This window comes from Lynx canadensis, chromosome D2 (genome assembly GCF_007474595.2).
Source record: "Lynx canadensis isolate LIC74 chromosome D2, mLynCan4.pri.v2, whole genome shotgun sequence".
In the NCBI taxonomy this organism is placed as follows: Eukaryota; Metazoa; Chordata; class Mammalia; order Carnivora; family Felidae; genus Lynx; species Lynx canadensis.
The window spans coordinates 69,199,419-69,217,588 of NC_044313.2; the positions used below are offsets into that span (position 1 = coordinate 69,199,419).

At 50.5% G+C, this 18,170-nt stretch overlaps 1 protein-coding gene across 1 annotated transcript in view; it reads left to right on the top strand.

The window, feature by feature from the left end:
• Positions 1 to 18,170, top strand: part of GALNT2 (polypeptide N-acetylgalactosaminyltransferase 2) — a 191,717-nt gene that overhangs the window by 142,708 nt on the left and 30,839 nt on the right. The window contains 4 exon segments of the mRNA XM_030334895.1: positions 12,190 to 12,288; positions 12,783 to 12,850; positions 13,069 to 13,134; positions 16,619 to 16,740. Coding sequence (XP_030190755.1) covers positions 12,190 to 12,288; positions 12,783 to 12,850; positions 13,069 to 13,134; positions 16,619 to 16,740 — 355 coding nt within the window.

The following is an 18,170-nucleotide window of genomic DNA, read 5'->3' on the forward strand; positions in this document are numbered from 1 at the left end:
TCTGTCACCAACTAGAAGCTGATGTTTTTTCCCCCAAGATTCCAGAAATTGCTGTTAACGTTTGACACGAGCAAACAAATCATCCGGACGTTGGTTGGAAAAAATGTGAACAAGCCATGCCGGGACAGACAGACGCTGGGTGTTCCGTTCTGTTCTCTGCGTGGAACGCTGATAGGCCAGGACCAAGGGAGCAGTTAGAATAGGGAACCTGCTACGTCGGGGTTACGTTCTTAGGCTTGTCCAGTGGCCTGACTGAGCTGTCTGCCTTGGGCTTTGCGAGAGAATGGGTCCACTAGAACCTCTGATTCCTAGCATCGTTATCCGAACAGTTGATCTTTGTTCCAACAGTCAACTTTGAAAAGGGCAGTCCCTTCAGACGGCACCCTTGACAGGACGTAGCTTTCTCCTACCAAGTTTCAGAGGTCAGACCGCGGCTCAGTGGCCACCCGAAGTCCACTATTTGGCCCGAGTGTTGCAGCGACGGCTGAAAGAGAAAGACACAGGGAAGAAAAGAAAGCCAACTGCCCGAAGAATCCCTAAGAGGGCATACTCCTAAGGATTAGCCGCTTCGAGACTGTGGGGAGCAGATAAAAATAGAAGCACATCTCTTCGCAGAGCAGTGAAGATAAAAACTAAACCCTTGGCAGCTTGGAAACCGGAGTTCACGTATCAGGGAGGAAGGTGGCCGCCCTTGGGAGCAGAGATGGTGGGGTTGAGCCGATCAGTGGGTTCCTCATGTCCCAGGGGGACAGACCAGGGGCGAGAAATGGAACACGTGGTTCTTAGCGTCTCGTAAGCGGCGTGGGCTTCTATCCCCAGAGGACAGCGTCTTCCGTGGCATCAGAAAGAAGGATCATTTCAAGTCCTGTGCTTTTCTGCCTCTGAGCTGCCTCCGCCTGAACGGTGGGCAGGAGGTTGATGACTCGAGTGCTCTCGGACGCTTGATGAAGTTCAGATGGCTTCGTCCAGGACTGTTATTTTCTCAGCTTGCAACGGCTCTTGACTCCTGAAGAAGTGTTCAGTTACCATTTAGTGTCTGTAAAACCGGAGGCAGTAAAGGGCAGATGACGCCCTCTGAATGAAAGATTAGTTGGGTTCCATCAGACGGCGTGCTTGCTAAAGGCGGCCAGGGGAACCCTGAGGTCCCCCCGGCTCGGGAGGAGAGCACTCGTGTGCATCCGGGCGGCCCTTCCTATAGCCGGTGCTGAGCCTGGAGTGTTTGGTGTGTGAAGAGTGTGTGTTCGTGCGTGGCCTCCGCCTGCCTCGGGCGTGTGTGCGCTCTCACCTCTGGAACCCTTGCCTTTCCGGGGCGTCTAGAGGACTCCACGGGGAGTGTGGGAGATCAGATCGGCTCGAGCTTCTGGCGTCACAGCGAGGATAAATATTTTGTCTTAGAACATGCTCCCTTTCGCAATGCAGTACGGAATACGAGAACCTGTGGGAGGCGAGGGGGCTGTTTTAGACTCGTAATTTCAAAGCGAGACAAACCCATGGTGATTAATGGGGCTTATTCAAATCTCCTGCCAACTAGATTTTTAAGAAGCTTAATTTCAGATGAGTCCTGTAGAGGTTTTCAAATGTCTTAGGATTTGGTTCTCTTCCGCTTTAAAAGACCTCTGTAGACTAAGCTCTCTAGCTATTAGGACTGACCAGAAATTAGTTGATTAGGTGGAATATTATGCCGTTATCACTGTTTGGAGGAGTACTAAGAGTGTGTTTTAATTAAATGAGCATTATACGAGAGGTCTTTAGCTTGCTTCTTTTTTTTTTTCTTCTTCTGCCTTTTCAATTTTTTCTTCTGTTCCATTTTTTTTTTTTTTTTTTTTTAATTTTTTTTTTTTCAACGTTTATTTATTTTTGGGACAGAGAGAGACAGAGCATGAATGGGGGAGGGGCAGAGAGAGAGGGAGACACAGAATCGGAAACAGGCTCCAGGCTCTGAGCCGTCAGCCCAGAGCCCGACGCGGGGCTCGAACTCCCGGACCGCGAGATCGTGACCTGGCTGAAGTCGGACGCTTAACCGACTACGCCACCCAGGCGCCCCTCTTCTGTTCCATTTCTAATACCCGTTCTACCCCATGGTCTGTCTGTCCAACCTTCCTAGAACTCCGTAGCGAAGCGCACCGTGAACATGGCCACGGGAGGCTGATCTCCGTGGGTGGCCAGAGAGGAAGCGCCCGGGGGTGAAGGGTGCACCCACCTAGTTTGGCCTGTAAATGTTGCTCATGCTCTGAAGGTAGAGGGACAACGATCGGTTGCAAGGCCCGCCCACCTCTTGTTGTGAGCCCAGATCTGAGGTGTGGGCCGGATCTCGATCCACAGGGCCCCGATGCGTTGGAGCCTTATTCCAAAGCCTCGCACCTGACCCTCTAAGTGTCGGGCTTCTCACCTTGGCCGGAGTGTGAGGAACACGGCACAGGCGGGGTCCTTACGTGATGGACACGGGGACTCGGGTTGAGGTGGAGGGGGAATGGGAAACCACAGTCCCCTAGAGAAGTGTTTTTTAGCCTCTGTGCCCTGTGGTCCGTATCAGAATTCCATGGATAATTCCAGAGCTCCTCAGATGAGTCTAGTTACAACTCCATAGTAGAGGACCATTGTCGCTCGGTCTTCTGCAAACTTTCCTAAAACGAGGCCTGAGAACAGCCTGCATCAGCATCACTTGGGGAAGAGGGAGCTTCTGAAATCAGATTCTCAGGCGTCACTCAGACTTACTCGGGTGGGCAGGGCCAAGGCATCTACTTTTCAATAGGCTCTTGCGGGGGGGGGGCACCTGGGTGGCTCAGTCGGTTAAGCATCCGACCCTTGGTTTCGGCTCAGGTCATGACCTCATGGTTCCTGAGATTGAGCCCCGGATCGGGCCTCAGAGCCCGCTTGGGATTCCCTCTCTCTCTCTCTGTCTGTCTCAAAAATGAATATAAACATGGGGCGCCTGGGTGGCGCAGTCGGTTAAGCATCCGACTTCAGCCAGGTCACGATCTCGCGGTCCGGGAGTTCGAGCCCCGCGTCAGGCTCTGGGCTGATGGCTCAGAGCCTGGAGCCTGTTTCCGATTCTGTGTCTCCCTCTCTCTCTGCCCCTCCCCCGTTCATGCTCTGTCTCTCTCTGTCCCAAAAAATAAATAAACGTTGAAAAAAAAACATTTAAAAAAAAATGAATATAAACATTTATAAAAGAAATAGGCCCTTCTGAGAGTCTGACACTAACCATCTGGGCTCTGTGGCTCCCACGGGGACAAATAGACCCACCCTTTTTTCCCTTTGGAATGGAAATCGTGGATGTGTGGTCTCTGTGGGTGAGAGCAAGGGGACAAATGTGTGTTCAGGGCCTGTTTGGGGTCACCTGCTGTTGACGGCCTTCCTCCCAGTGGCCTGGGTGTTAACCTCCCCCCCCCCCCCCCCCCCACATACTCCATACACAAGCAGAGAGCAAAGGGGCTGGGAAGTGACCGGATCTGTTTTCATCTATGTCAGGGTTTCTGAAACATCAGGGCTTTGCTGTCTGAGCCTGACCCTCACACAGCTTCTCCTGCTTTGTCTCCCCGGCCTCACAGGTGTGCGAGGGGGCCGGCACACTTTCAGACGCTGGGTCTGCTGGAGAGACTGGGGTCAGAGCAGCCCCCAGGGTGGCCCTGTCTCCCCCGGGGCCCGGCCCTCAGTGTGTACCTTGGCAGAGCAGATGAAGACCTGTGCCCGCGGCTCCTTCCCTGAGTTAAACAGCCAGTCATTCCAAAACCTAAGGCCACCGTCTCCCCACGTCACCCCGCCCTGCTCTTGGCTGAGCACAGAACTGCCTTTGTCTCTCTGTCTAGAGAATTTGACTGGATTTGAAGCCACCTGTTTGTTGCATAGGCTAACCCCGGCCCACTCTGTGACCTTGGAAGGTGGAAGAAGACAGGGTGAAAAAAACCTCAACAGCGGAAGGAAGGACATAATGCAGGAAAAAGAAAAATTTAATGAACTAGAAAGACACACACACAACAAAATAGGATCATGTAAAACTTGATCTTCAAAAAATAGAAATCTCCAAGAATATTGATTAACCAAAATAAAGAAAAACCATGATAAAATAGTATTGGGGAAAATAGCACAGTTATTATTATTAATACAGTAGAGCTTGTAATGACCATAAGAAAATTGTGAGTACACTTTAATGCAAATAAATGCGACTTACATGGAATGGTTTTTTAGGAACATGGAAATTACCAGAATCACTCCAGAAATTAAAAATATGAATAGATACAAGCCATGAAAGACCGTCTGGGCAATAAAAAGTTTGCCTTCCCCACATTGACGGCTCAGGTGGGTTTACACAAACCACAGAGTAGTTTAAAGAATAGAAAACGAGGGAAGCTATTGTGCATGCTTTCGTGAGGGCAGGAGAATCTTGTTCCGAGATTGGAAAAGGAAAGTGTAAGAACAGAAACTTGCAGACCAGTCACAGTTACGTTATTGATTCAAAAGATCTCAACCAAATACTAGCAAATCTAACACAGCTCTATTTAAAAACAGTCATGGCCAGTTAGAGTTTATTTTAGGAAAAGAGGATTGACTGAGCAACAGAAAACTATATTAATACAATTTACCACCTCAATGCAGTAAAGAAGAAAGGCTATATGATCATCTTTAATAGATGAAAGAGAAAAAAAATCAGCAAAATATAGCACTTACAAGGGAATTTCCTTAACCTAATTAAAGGTAGTCTATAAAACATCTCCAGGAAGCATTCTGCTTAATGATGAAATTCTGGGGGCGTGGGGGTGTCTCCGTCAGTTAAGAATCCAACTCTCGATCTCGGCTCAGGTCATGATCTTATCGAGCCCCGTGTTGGGCTCCGTGCTGGGCGTGGAACCTGCTTGGGATCCCCTCTCTCTCTCTCTTTCTCTCTCCCTCTCCCTCTCTCCCCCCCTCTCCCCCTCCCTCTCCCCCCCCCTCTCCCTCTCCCTCTCCCTCTCCCCATCCCTCCTTCCCTCTGCCCCTCTCCCCTACTCGCACTCTCTCTCAAAAAAAAAAAAAAAAAGAAAGAAAGAAATCTAATTGTGGGCACATTAAAGATGAGATGGAGGTAAGGATGTTTTCTAGCCCCCCCCCCACTTTTTTAAATCGCATATTATGTTGTAGGTCATATAACCAGTGCCTTATTAAGACAAGAAACGTAAGATTTGTAAGAAATGGAAAGAAAAAAACAAAATGTGGATGAATTGATTAGTGGAGAATCCAAGAGAACCTATAAACTGTTTATTGCCTCTCCTCCTGCTCGTGTACTCTCTCTCTCAAAGTAAATAAACTTCTAAAAAAATATTTATAAAACAAAAGAACTAAGGAGTTCGGTGAGGTTGCTCAGTACTGCGGCCACATGCAAAACTGCGCAGCAGCACTGGCCTGTTAGAAGATGGGAAAATAGATCCCACTGTGTATAGCGAGCATAATGTAGGGGTAACTAGGAATAAATTCAACAAAAGATGTGCATGACTTTTCTGGAGAAAACTAGCAAAGTACAAAACACAATTGAAGGGGGGGGTGCCTGGCTGGCCTAGTTGGTGGAGTGTGCAGCTCTTGATCATGGGGTCGTGAGTTCGAGCCCCACGTTGGGCGTAGAGATTACTTAAAAAAAAAAAAACATAACTGAAGGGCAAAAAAAAAAACAAAAAAACCCAAACCCACTCGGTATTATAAAAATACTGATTCTCTTCAAATTAATCTGTGAATTCAGTACAGTGTCCTATGGTGCTTTCTTTCATGGCACTTCAAGAACTGATCTTTAAATTCATAAGGAAAGGCAGATGGCCCCGGATAGCCAATAAAGCATCTTGAATGAAGAACTACACATCATAGGCAGCCTGCCTTGTCGGAGGCGAAGACTTACCTCCAGGTAAGGCAGCATGGTGCGAATGCAAGGTTACGTGACCAGAGCAGAAATGGAACCAGCAGTAGACGTCTGCATATAAAAAATGCAATGTGACAGCAGTGACATTCCAAACCAGGGGTGAAGTAATGAGCTGTTAAGCGGTACTGAGACACGAATCATCCGTGTAGAAAAAATGAGATCACTTAGTCCTACCATTCATAAAAATATACATGGGCAGTTAGAGAATGTAAATGCGAAACGTATTTGTAAAAGTTTTAAAACATCCAGGGATGCCTGGACGGCTCAGTCGGTTGAGCGTGCAGCTGGCTGGTTTCGGCTCCGGTCATGATCTCACGGTTCGCAGGTTCGAGCCCCGCGTTAGGCTCTGTGCTGATCGTGCAGAGCCTGCTTGGGATTCTCTCTCTCTCTCTCTCTCTCTCTCTCTCTCACTCAAATAAATAAAATAAATGAATAAAAGTTAAAACATCTGGAAGAAAACCTACAAAGAATATATTAATGACCTTAGGTCATCAGAACATTACCCCAGGGCCACAGTTTGAAAAGTCCGACTTAAGACGCATGTTTGACAGAAGACATCGCGAACAAAATTAAAGGCTCTGCCACAGACTTGGAAAAGGTTCCTACAGTGCATCTGGCCGACAGAAGGATGACGTCCAGAAGATCTAAATTCCTGTCGTCAAGTAGTAAGGAGGTAATAAAAAGTGGAACCCCGAACAGCTGTTTCGTACCAGTCTGCCTGGCCAAATAAAAACACTCCGGTGATACCAAGGGGCGGGAAGACCGTGGAGCCTCATGAACCCGGGGGCCTTGGGAGCAGGAGCGAAACTGGTAACAGCCATTATAGAGAGCAGTTGACTGTCTCACGTTCAGTTGAAGAGGGACATCCATCGGTGACTGGCCCCTTGCGGGGACCTAATGGCCGAGAAGCTTCATGTAAGAAGACCTCGCCCACCACTGTGTTATTGCTGACAGGGAGAAGTCAGCCAGCAGCAGGGAAGGGATGAGGCGTGGCGTTGGCCCGCCGTGGAAAGCCTTAGAGCGGTGAGCGTGAAATACCAAGATTTACTAAAGCCGAGCGGGGGGCGCATGGGTGCTTGTATGTTGCTGTCCGGATCGTAGGTGTGAAGTTCTCCGCGTGCACACGACGTGGGTGCCGGTGCTGAGGCAGCGTGGGAAAAAGGCGGCATCTGCCCCTCTTCCCCAGAGGCCCTGGCGAGTGCATCGTGGTCCAAGGCTAGACCCTTGGCTTTGCAAACCCAGGAACGGAAGCTTCGCTCCCCCCACCCTTCCGCTTCGCTTTGTTTCACTGTCCGCAAACCAGAGCCAGCTTTGTCTCTCAGAGGCGGACTCGAACTGCGCTCACAGATTGAAGGAACCCAGGATGCCAGCTTCACGATTTATACAGAGAAATGCATACGACAGCAACCAGAACCTCGAACGAGACCGTGGCCTTGCCTCAGCCGGGTGTTTTTTTCCCCTTGAGCTGCTCCCCGGGAAGCAGAGACGCGGCCGGAAGGCGGCTGGGGGGGGCACACAGTAAGGTCTGGGCTTCAGAAACTAATCATTCAAGGCTCCCGTTGCCGGCAAATTTCCACCTACGCCAGAATCCCGACTTGTGATCAGGTCACGGGCTGTGTGTCGAATGCTCAGGGTCCTGGGGTCTGCACATCCCCCTTGTGGGACCGACTGGAAGTGCCCTACTGGCTTCACAGAGGGGCCAAGCGGCCTCTGAGTGCCGGGCACCCAGAAGATGCCTTCATGAGCTTGACGTGGCTTTTAACTTTGCTTTATTCTTTTTTTTTTTTAACGTTTATTTATTTTTGAGACAGAGAGAGACAGAGCATGAACAGGGGAGGGGCAGAGAGAGAGGGAGACACAGAATCTGAAACAGGCTCCAGGCTCTGAGCTGTGAGCACAGAGCCCGACGTGGGGCTCGAACTCCCAGACCGTGAGATCGTGACCTGAGCCGAAGTCGGACGCTTAACCGACCAAGCCACCCAGGCGCCCCAACTTTGCTTTATTCTTTTAAAGGGTATACATATCCCATCTCCTCCATGATAGACACCTGTCTTTATGCTAACATCGAATAATGCTTAATTACTACTTTAATTGCTAAATTAACTACTCATCGATCAAGTTGCTCGGTATTTTCCTTACAAAATCTGAGTTGAACAGGCGTTTCAGGGAGATGGAACTTACTCACCCAGTGTGTCTTCATTCCCGTGACCCTCCCTTTGGCTATCATGCCCATCTCATGCAGACCTTGCTCTGCACCTTGTAGAGGTTCTAGAACTCTCTCTCTTACCAAAGCCTGTTTTTCCATCCCCCTACCATTCTATCCACCGCGCTTTTTGTGGAGACCTGGGAACCCTTCTCCCACCGAGTGACCACACTGTCCTCCCATAGACCATTGTGTGTGCTTGTCTGTCCCATGCCCATCACGTCGGCCTCAACTCCACGTTACTGGAGAAAACTCCACACCGAGCTCCCCGCACCGATGACACACAGCCACCAAACACCTGTTATTAACCCTGCATTACAAGTAGTGACCTTTCGCCTTTTCGGAGGTTTTTTTTTTTTTAATAGGTTTTTATCCGATTGTCCCGACAACCATGCAAGATTACGAGGGCCATCTTCACAGATGACACAGTCAGTGACCAAGGTTACCGCAGGCCCTTTGCAGAAATACGAGATCAGCTGGGTGACAGTGAGCAGTGGCGTGCTGGGGGAGGCGTAGAAAACATCCCTTATTACTCGTCTGCATTATTACCCAGAGCCCCTAGCGTCCAGCGCATTTGGTTCTTTGAGCAACTTTGTGACCAGCCCCAAATAGGACACCTGCATCAGAGACGAGTCTGTCCCGGAGACAAATCCCCTGTTCCCCCTGAAGGGCTCAGGAGCACATTGTCATTGAGATGGGCCATTTTTCTCGTTTCCAGCCAGTCACGAGTTCAGATCATGATAGCCATGTGGTCTCAGAGAAGTATGAAACTAAATTAAGCATTTAAAAAAAACCAAAACACAACTTCTGTCTCCAGTTGTTCACGTGTCCGTTTGACCAGACAGGAAGTTACCAGAATGACCAGTTTAGTAGCAGACCCGTGGAGACTCCAACGAGCTCCAGTCCTCGGCGCCTGACCCAGAGCCCCGTGTCGTGTCCTCGGCCTCGCACCGCTGCCAGCTCGCATCAGCGGGAGGCCAGGACTGGCCGCACACTCTTCCTGCACTGACTTGAAGTAATCTGCAGTTTGTATCCCTTTCCCAAAGAACGCTCAAGTATGAACGTGCCCCCGGCCGCCAGCTCCCCTGGTGATCTTCGAAATTGGGCCGCCTTTCGCTGGCTCCGGAGTAGTGAAGACTGCTTGGCAAGGATGGAACTCTAAATGCAAGATTGATTCCGTTTCTATTTAAAGAAATTCTTCACTCCCTGCCACCCGTCCCCCCCCCCCTCCACTTCTCTTGGCTCAGCGTGAGGAGTTCGGATCTGAATTCATCCACATCCATACACACATCCACTCTGAACTCATGGTGGGGAGGGGGGTAAGATATTTCTCCGTTTTTGCTTGTTAGCCCTCTGCCTTGAAAAATGGGATACCTGGGGGCGCCTGGGTGGTTCAGCCGGTTAAGCGTCCGACCCTTGATTTCGACTCAGGTCCTGATCTCGCAGTTCGCGAGCTTGAGCCCCATTGCCGGGCTCTGCATTGACAGTGTGGAACCTGCTTGGGATTCATTCTCTCTCTCTCTCTCTCTCTCTCTCTCTCTCTCTCTCTCTCTTTCAAAAATAAATAAATAAAATAACCTTTAAAAAAATAACGGGATGCCTTTTAAATTTCCTGACTGCCAAATCCTGGCAAAACGTGGTGCCTTATGGACACGTAGAAGAGTTTTAATAAAATAATGTGCCTGCAGCAGCCCTTTTGGGTCCTGAAACACGTGAGACTTCCCAGCGCTCACGGAGAATGAGGCTCCCGCGGAGAACAGCAAACTGGGAGAATAGGACGTGATCGGATTGGTTAAGTGGACTGTGATTTGGGCATGAAAAATGCTTCCCAGTTTTAATCCTCGCGTGGCCGCGTCGCCCGCTCGGTAAGTCAGGGCGCAACCTGCTTAGCTCAGCACCTCACGCTGTGTTAGGTGGGACCTCACTGGAGAGGGTATTACCCTCCTAACTCGAGTTCTTGCTCATTAGCATTACGGATGGAGTTCTGGGGAACAGCACTCGTCGGTAATTTGTTTACAGCTGAACCTGGCATCCACCAGTTGGCTTCCTTCCTTCCTTCATCCAACAATTAGCTAATTCTTGAAATGGAAAGAAAAGGAAAAACAACAAAACCAGCCTGTCTATCTACTTGTCATTAAGGACTTAGCTGTCGGGAGCCGTAACGAGGTCCGCTATTAATTCCAGAATGCATTTCCCGTCCCTCCCTCCCCCCCCCCCAAACACATGACCGGTATATTATGCGGCGTCCTCGTGAGCAATTAAAATCAGGCTATCCAGATAAACCAAAATAAACAAAGGAAGCCCATTTTGCGATTCTGGACCTCATTGCTTTTTAATTGCACCGCTTTTCTGCTCCTTTGCCAAATTTGCTTCTCTGAGGTCGTCTTTCCCAGTCATGGAAATTTAGTGTGAAGGCTTCAGTCCTTCACTGCTTACACACTTTCAGCCGTGGCTGGGCACCAGAGATTTTTTGTTTGTTTGTTTGTTTCTAACCCGACTCCCTTTCCCACTGATTGGCCATTTAAGATAGACCCCTTTTATTCTGGAAGCCCATCGCTCAACAGCTGTGGTAGCCTACGTGAAGAGCTGACAGGGAAAAACAGGGTTTGTCAAATGCACTGGCCTCACGGAAGGTTGTGCAGCTATCGCAGAGGCCGGGGTGGAGGGACCGCGTTGGGGGCCACCTGACAGGTTCCTACCCTCGTGCAGGCTCATGGCACAACCGTTGCACCCTTCGGGCCTGGGGTGTTAACACGGCTGGTCAAAGAGCACCTGGGTGGCTCAGTCGGTTGAGTGTCCGACGGCAGCTCAGGTCGTGATCTTGCAGTTCGTGCGTTCGAGCCCCGCATCGGGTTGACTGCCGTCAACCTGTCAGCACGGAGCCCGCTTCTGACCCTCTGTCCCCCCCCCCACCCCCCCACCCCCCGTCTGCGCCTCCCCCGCTTGCACGCTTCCACACACAAAAAAGATGTTGAGAACTGTTTCCGTTTCCCTCAGGGCAAAGATGCTCTCCCGTCTTCCCAGCCTTTTTTTCCCAAGCGGGTTATCAGTGGTCCCATCGTTTTGGTAACTGCCCGAATGTTGCCGGCGGTCCTGACAGGCTGTGAGCCCACCCCAGATGTATTGCTCTCTCTCTGGAACCATCACCTTTATGCTGGCGTGTTCTGTGCTCTCCAAGTCCGTGGAGCCTGCCCTGGAGGGACGGTCCCTGAAGACGGCTTCTGCTGAGCCGGCTCTACCTTGATGGGTCGTTTCTGTCTCTAGCGTATGATACGTTAGCATCTTCGACCTAGAGCTGCCGGGGTCCTGTTTTTTAACACAGCCATCCTGTGTCCTTGCGGTCTTGTGTCTGTCTGTGGAGGCCAGACTCGAGACGTGACTTGTTTCGATCTGCCCGGAGCTTATCTGTGGTCCCTGTGACCACATCGCCCGTGAGAGCGGCCGGGCTCAGGTTCCCACGGGCCCGCCCCTCACCCCGCCCCAGCCTGCACCACTCCCGCCTACCTTGTTGGGACACAGGCTGCATTTCCCGTCCCCACCCCCCCAAACACAGGGTGACAGGCGTGTGTCCCTGCTGCCCTTGGCGGGGGGGGGTGGGGGGGGTGGGGAGACGGCCAAGCAGTCAGGGGGACAGAGCCGGGTTCCAGATACAGCTTTGCCGAGAACCATAGAGGCCCCACATGCTTGCCGGAGAGATGAGAAAAGAACATCGACTCGCAGTCGGTTCCACCCCTCGGAAATAACCACTGTGAATTGTGAAAAGCACATCTCTAGAGGTGTATCTGCATGTGGGAAGAAATGGGACTTCCCTGTTTTAAAACACGCTTTTTTTTTTTTTTCTTCCCTCCCTCTCTCCGCGTTAGAAAGATGTTCTCAATATGTTACTCTTCGCCGAAATCCTCTTTTAACGTGTAACTCCGGTTGTGTTTCTCTGTTTCCTGATGTCCTGTTGTCACTTTCTCTCAGAATAGGCCAGCCCCTCCTGCAGACAGCGGGTCCACCCGAGAACGCCCATCCCGGCGGGTCTTCGGGCTCGTGCCCTCCAGGGCCTCTCCGAGGCTGGTCCACGTGCGTTCAGAGGACGATGTCTCTCTCCCCTCAGATGTCAGCGGAAGCAGTGGAGGGTGGACCTACCAGCCACCAGCGTGGTGATCACGTTCCACAACGAAGCCAGGTCGGCCTTGCTGAGGACAGTGGTCAGGTAAGGGCAGGAGAGGCCACCCAGTGCCCACCTGCTGCACCATACGGGCGGTGGTCCCCGGCAGGGCTGCTGGACCCGGCTCGCATCCCCGGCTTGCCAGGCCAGAGCTGTCTGCTGGGGGTTCAGACGGGTCACCTGACCGCAGCACGAGGAGCGGCTGATTGATGGCTTCTCCAGCCAAGGATTGGGACCGTCGCAGGAGAATCCCCCACCCCAAGTGATACCCCTACAAGTTCTCCAAACTTTGTCTTTCTTTTTTTTTTTTTAATGTTTATTTATTTTTGAGAGAGAGAGAGAGAGAGCACAAGCAGGGGAAGAGCAGAGAGAGAGGGAGACACAGAACCCGAGGCAGGCACCGGGCTCTGAGCTCCCAGCACAGAGCCCGACACGGGGCTCGAACTCACGAACCGTGAGATCATGACCTGAGCCGACGTCAGATGCTTCACCGACCGAGCCACCCAGGCGCCCCAACCTTTATCTTTCTGTTTCCTCAGTGTGCTTAAGAAAAGCCCGCCCCACCTCATAAAAGAGATCATCTTGGTGGATGACTACAGCAATGACCGTAAGTACCAAGACGGATTCCTGCCCCTTGCCTGGCCCTTCTCCTGGGCGCCGGCCTTCCTTAGTGCCCGAAAACGTCAGAAATCTGGGCCGTGTAAAGAAACAGGTGCCTCTTTGATGCCCCAGGAGATCCGCCCACCGATGACTGGGAATCACAGTACTTGAATACAGAGCCCTTGCAAACGAGGTTCCAAATTCTCTGCTTCTCTCTTTCCCTAGCTGAGGACGGGGCTCTCTTGGGGAAAATTGAGAAGGTGCGGGTTCTCAGAAATGATCGGCGAGAAGGTAAGACTTTTTCTTAATTCAATTACCAAGACAGTTGAATTCTGACTTTTCCTGAGCCCAAAATGTTTCAGCTAAAAGAACAATTAACTTTCTAGTCCGTGTGTGTGTGTGTGTGTGTGTGTGTCTCTCTCTCTCTCTCTCTCTCTCTCTCTACGGGAGCCTCTTGGGAGCCTCTCCCAGCAAAGCCGAGGGAGGACATTCAAAGCTTAATTGAAATTGTTTGTATACTAGGGCAAGAGTTCAAATTACATTTTTATTTATGTATTTAGAAAATTGGCGTCTCTCTTCCCTTTGCAACCCAGGAAGTCTTAGTCCCTGGAGTACCAGAGTTTAGAAGGAAAACAAAGATTTAGCAATGAGAAGTTTGGTGACGCCAGGCTCCCGGCATCTGATAAAATAACGGATTCAAGTTTGACAGCCTGCCGAAGGTGAACCATCCCAAAAAGGGAGATGTTGCTGCAATTACATGCTTATTGGATTTTGCAAAGGCCAGCCGCAAAACCTGCGGTCAGTCTTGTCTGCCGGAGCTGGGCTTATCGAGTCCACTCGATTGGCAGTTAGGAGAGAGACTCCAAAGGGTGTGGGGGGGGGGGGGGGGGAGTATTACTTTGAAGCGTCCGGAAAGGAAGCTAAAACCACAACGCAATTACCATCCAGTGTATCGATGCTGTTTGAAGGGCTTGGTGGCTGGATTCTAGGCTCCTCCATGGTCCAGAGAAATCCTTCAGGGTAGGAAGACGGCACAGCTTTAAAACATGCCATCTTAGTTATTTGAGGATGACTCCGCTGATCCTGGAGTGGTGATTGTATTCTCTGATCAGTGTATATACTCTTCCTTCCGGTTCCCGTGCAGCCCGGTCAGAGCCAATCCGGGCAGCTTTTCTTAGCAGGAATTTCATCAGCGATAAAGTGATTGAGCCTATTAGGACAGTGCCATCAGCACCATGTTTTAACCAACCAAGATCATCGTTCCTCAGGTTCAAGATACGTAAACAGTGGCATCGGCCCTGCCCTTGGGAAGCTCTATTTGCTGGATTCGCATCTATCTCCCAAGCTTAGAATAAGCCAAAACCTTGAGGTCAAACCAAAATCTTGCATTACATGTGCCCCCAAACAAACTGCATGATAACTTTTTGAACTGAAACCCAAAGTGCCTGCTAGCACAAGGAGAAAAAAAAAAGAAAGAAAGAAAGAAAAAAGAAGAAGAGGAGGAAAAGAAAGAAATTATTTTTCATGGTGGCATTTTATAACTGACAGATCACTTGCTGGCCTTGTCAGAGTTTAACCTCAGACATCAGTGCCTCTGAGTGCTTTAAGTTAGGATGTTCACTTGGGTGAGAACGTGAGCTGATGCTTTGTTCTGGAAAGGGAGGGGGAGGGGCCGCTGTGGGAAGACAGAGTGTGGGAAGGAAACCTGTAAGCAAATGAAGCGGGTGGTACTGAGTGAGAAAAAGCACACACGGGAATGTATGTGTGCGCTTGGGTGTCCGTGTGTGCATGTATGTCTCCCATGTACTTGAACATCTATACAGGTGCTTCGTAATTCTTCGTAGATGTCAGAGAAAATCAGTTGCGTGAAACATTATGGCAGCGAAGGAACGGCCTTCGGTTTGTTTAGCGGGGGTTTTAATGTGCCAGTGACTTCATCTGGCTGCTTATTAGAATCGGCTGGGGAGCCTCAAAGATGACCCAGCCCTTCTAACTTGGTGGGAGCCCTGTGCCAAACTGTGTGTCCCGTGGTGGTTACCGGCTGAAATCTCAGTTCTCTCTGCCTTCTGATTGTTTCTTTTCACGGACTCCGCGGGGTCTCGCTTGTGCCTGAAGTTCAGGAGTCAGCCGAGGATTTATGAGGAGGTTATCTCCAGATTTGGGACGAACGAACCTCCTTTCCGGGATCTCCTCCTTTCAGTTTCTAGCCCCTCTCGAAACCCTGAACTCTGTCCTCTGACATCTCCAGCCAAAAAGGCTGTGTTGCAGCGGGTCGTGGCGTAACCTCGGGAGAAACACCACACACCCCTGGGCTTCACTCCCTGTGATTTTTCTCCTTTCAGGGATTGAATCCCCTCCAGTTTCTGCCTGCTTCTCACTGCTGTCTGGCCCTTTCCGATTCTTGCTTTTTCTCTTTTGGTCAGAGTTTATAACTCTTCTCTGAGCAAGAGCTTGTCTAACACAAGCTAAGACTCTCGACTTTGCAATTACCAGAACTAGAAGCCTTTATCTTTTTTCCCCCTCCCATAGCATGCAGATCTAGAAGAATCATTGAAAACCCATTTTGACTACTCTGTATAAAGGAACTTGAAAACGCTGTCCTCACGGGTCGTGAATAGTCACATCATCTTCATATACAGTTGTGCCCCCTTATCCACAGGAATACGTTCTAAGACCCCCCAGTGGACGCCTGAAGCCACAGATAGTAAGGGACCCTGAATAAACTTTTTCCCTATACGTGCGTATCTCCAGCAAGGTGTAAGTTATAAATTAGGCAGAGTAAGAGATAAATCATAATAACTAATAATAAAATAGAACATTTATAACTATACTGTATAAAAGTTACATGAATGTGGTCTCTCTCTCTCAAAATATCTTATCGTTCCGTCCTCACCCTTCTTGTGATGATGTGAGGTGATAAAATGCCCCCATGATAAGATGAAGGGAGGGGGATGACACAGACTTGTGACATAACGTTAGGCTACTGCTGACCTTCTGATGATATGTCAGAAGGAGGATCCCCTGGCTTCCAGACCTCAGTTGACCACAGGTACCTGAAATTGTGAAATGCACAACCACGGGTAATCATGACAGGGGACACTGCGGAAAGCCCGGCGTACACAGCAAAAGCCATTTATGACCGCGTCATCCAGTGACAGAGATACGACTTGTGATAAGACTTGGTGTGATAGTAAAAGATCCATATTATTAGCAGACCACAGTACGTAAACTGTGGAAATTTGACCTGTCGTGGAACTAATTTTCTGTGAAACCCGGTCAGCCGGGATTTGCCACCGATGTTCTTCGGCTGTGGCAGGTCTTGGACAGGCAAAGATATTTGCAGCACCCTTAGCGTTACGTCATCGCCATTAAAATCGGTACCACCAGCGCCTGAAGGTGTCTGAGTAACACCTCCCTTGCCCCAGTTAAGGAGAAAACTGTTGCTGCGTCAGAAGAAGGTAGTCGGAAAAGTTCCACGTTTCAGTTGCCTGATAAAGGAGACTTCAGGTTCTTAAAGGCCTGACTCAGAGGGCAGTCATTCTAAGAAAGTTGCCTTCCTCGTCCTCCAATGAACTTAGGAACGGAAATCCTGACAGAAGCCTGTCTTGGTAACCACGGGGCAGGATTGATCCTGCCCCCCAACTCTGTACTAGACTGTGCCCGGCAAGAGGGCCACAGAGCCGTGGGGGGCGGCGGGGGGATGTCAATGCTGTATGTGCTGTTCTGTTGCCTTTTTCTCAGATACTCTGATGCGCTTTTGAAATCACTTCCGCAGGCCTGATGCGCTCACGGGTCCGGGGGGCCGATGCGGCCCAGGCCAAGGTCCTGACGTTCCTGGACAGCCACTGTGAGTGCAACGAGCACTGGCTGGAGCCCCTCCTGGAGAGGGTGGCTGAGGTGAGGCCCGGGGCTCGTGCTGGGCTCCTCCCGCGTGCTGGAAAGGGAAGAGGGGGAAACGTGCCTCTGGCACAACCTCTCCAAGAGTATTCCGTTCACTGTAGGAATCTTATCACTGGAGAGAAAATCACTTTGATGAGTCGGAGGCAAGGAGCGGCGGAGGCTGGCGAGAGCCTGATTAGTTTCCCACGGTCCCTTTCCTCTTAGGAGGGTCCGCCTTCTCTCTGAGCTCAGGAGGGGTCGAGCGCTGAGGACAGCGCCCGGCGTCCAGCAAGTGCACTCGGAGGGGCTGATGCCATCGCTGCCTCCAGAGGGCCGGGAGGGCAGGCTGGCCACCTCCAGCCATGCTGCTCGCCGACGAGCCCAGCCTGCCGGCTCGTGGCGGAACGGGGTGCCCGTGAGCACACAGTTGACCGTTAGAGGCTGTCAGGGTGCCCCGGGGCGCAATTTGTGTACCTCTGTCGCTAGAAACGTCATCACTGGTATTACCTTCGGCCTTTTGTCATTTCGCTTGCCTTTTGCTTGCTTTCCTGACTTTTCTTTTCTCCGTACTGAGAAAGGGTTTCTTTGGGGTGATAAAGCGAACCTAACGGAAGTACTGGAGAAATCGGAAACGAACAAGTGAGGCCTTTTACGAGTCACGCGTGACACGGGTAGCTGAGGGGCACTGAATCATGAAATACTCAATAACCACAAGCTACCAGTGATGATGATGTTATGACGGTATTGATGATCTTGACTCCGTGTCCCAGTTATTAGTGATACTACGATATTCGGGACTGTTCACCGAACGCTAACTATGTGTTAGATAAATTACGTATTGACCCCGTCTGCCCCACGAGGAACCTGGGGGTTAACTAAGTGTTTAATAACACATCCAAAATTCATGCAGGAGACACAGCCAGGGTTGCAAAGCAGTTTCTGCTGCATCCCCTCTCACTGAGCCCTCTTACACCTATACACGCACCTAGCCGAGAGAAGAACCCTCTGGAATCCCGTCCTCTCCAGGCCCGTTCTCACACAATCAGACTCCTCCCTGGTCGCAGAGGCCACAGCCAAGATATTAGCGTGTGTGGAGACCGCAGGCTTCTGCCATCAAACTGTCAGAATTCTTTCAAATACTCTCTCCTCAAGTAAGGACAAAAGGAGTGGAAAATTGCAACTCTCACCAATTCCAGTCCTATCAGAAGAAGTCAAGGGGTGCCTGGGGGGCTCAACCAGTTGAGCGTTTGACTCTGGATTTCGGCTCGTGTCGCGATCTCACGGTTTGTGGGTTCGAGCCTCGTGTTGAGCTCTGCGCTGACAGTTCGGAGCCTGCTTGGGATTCTCTCTCTCTCCTTCTCACTCTGCCCCTCTCTTGCTCACGCTCTCTCTCTCTCAAAATAAACTTAAAAAAAAAAAAAAGTCAAAACAAAAGAAGTGGACTGAGA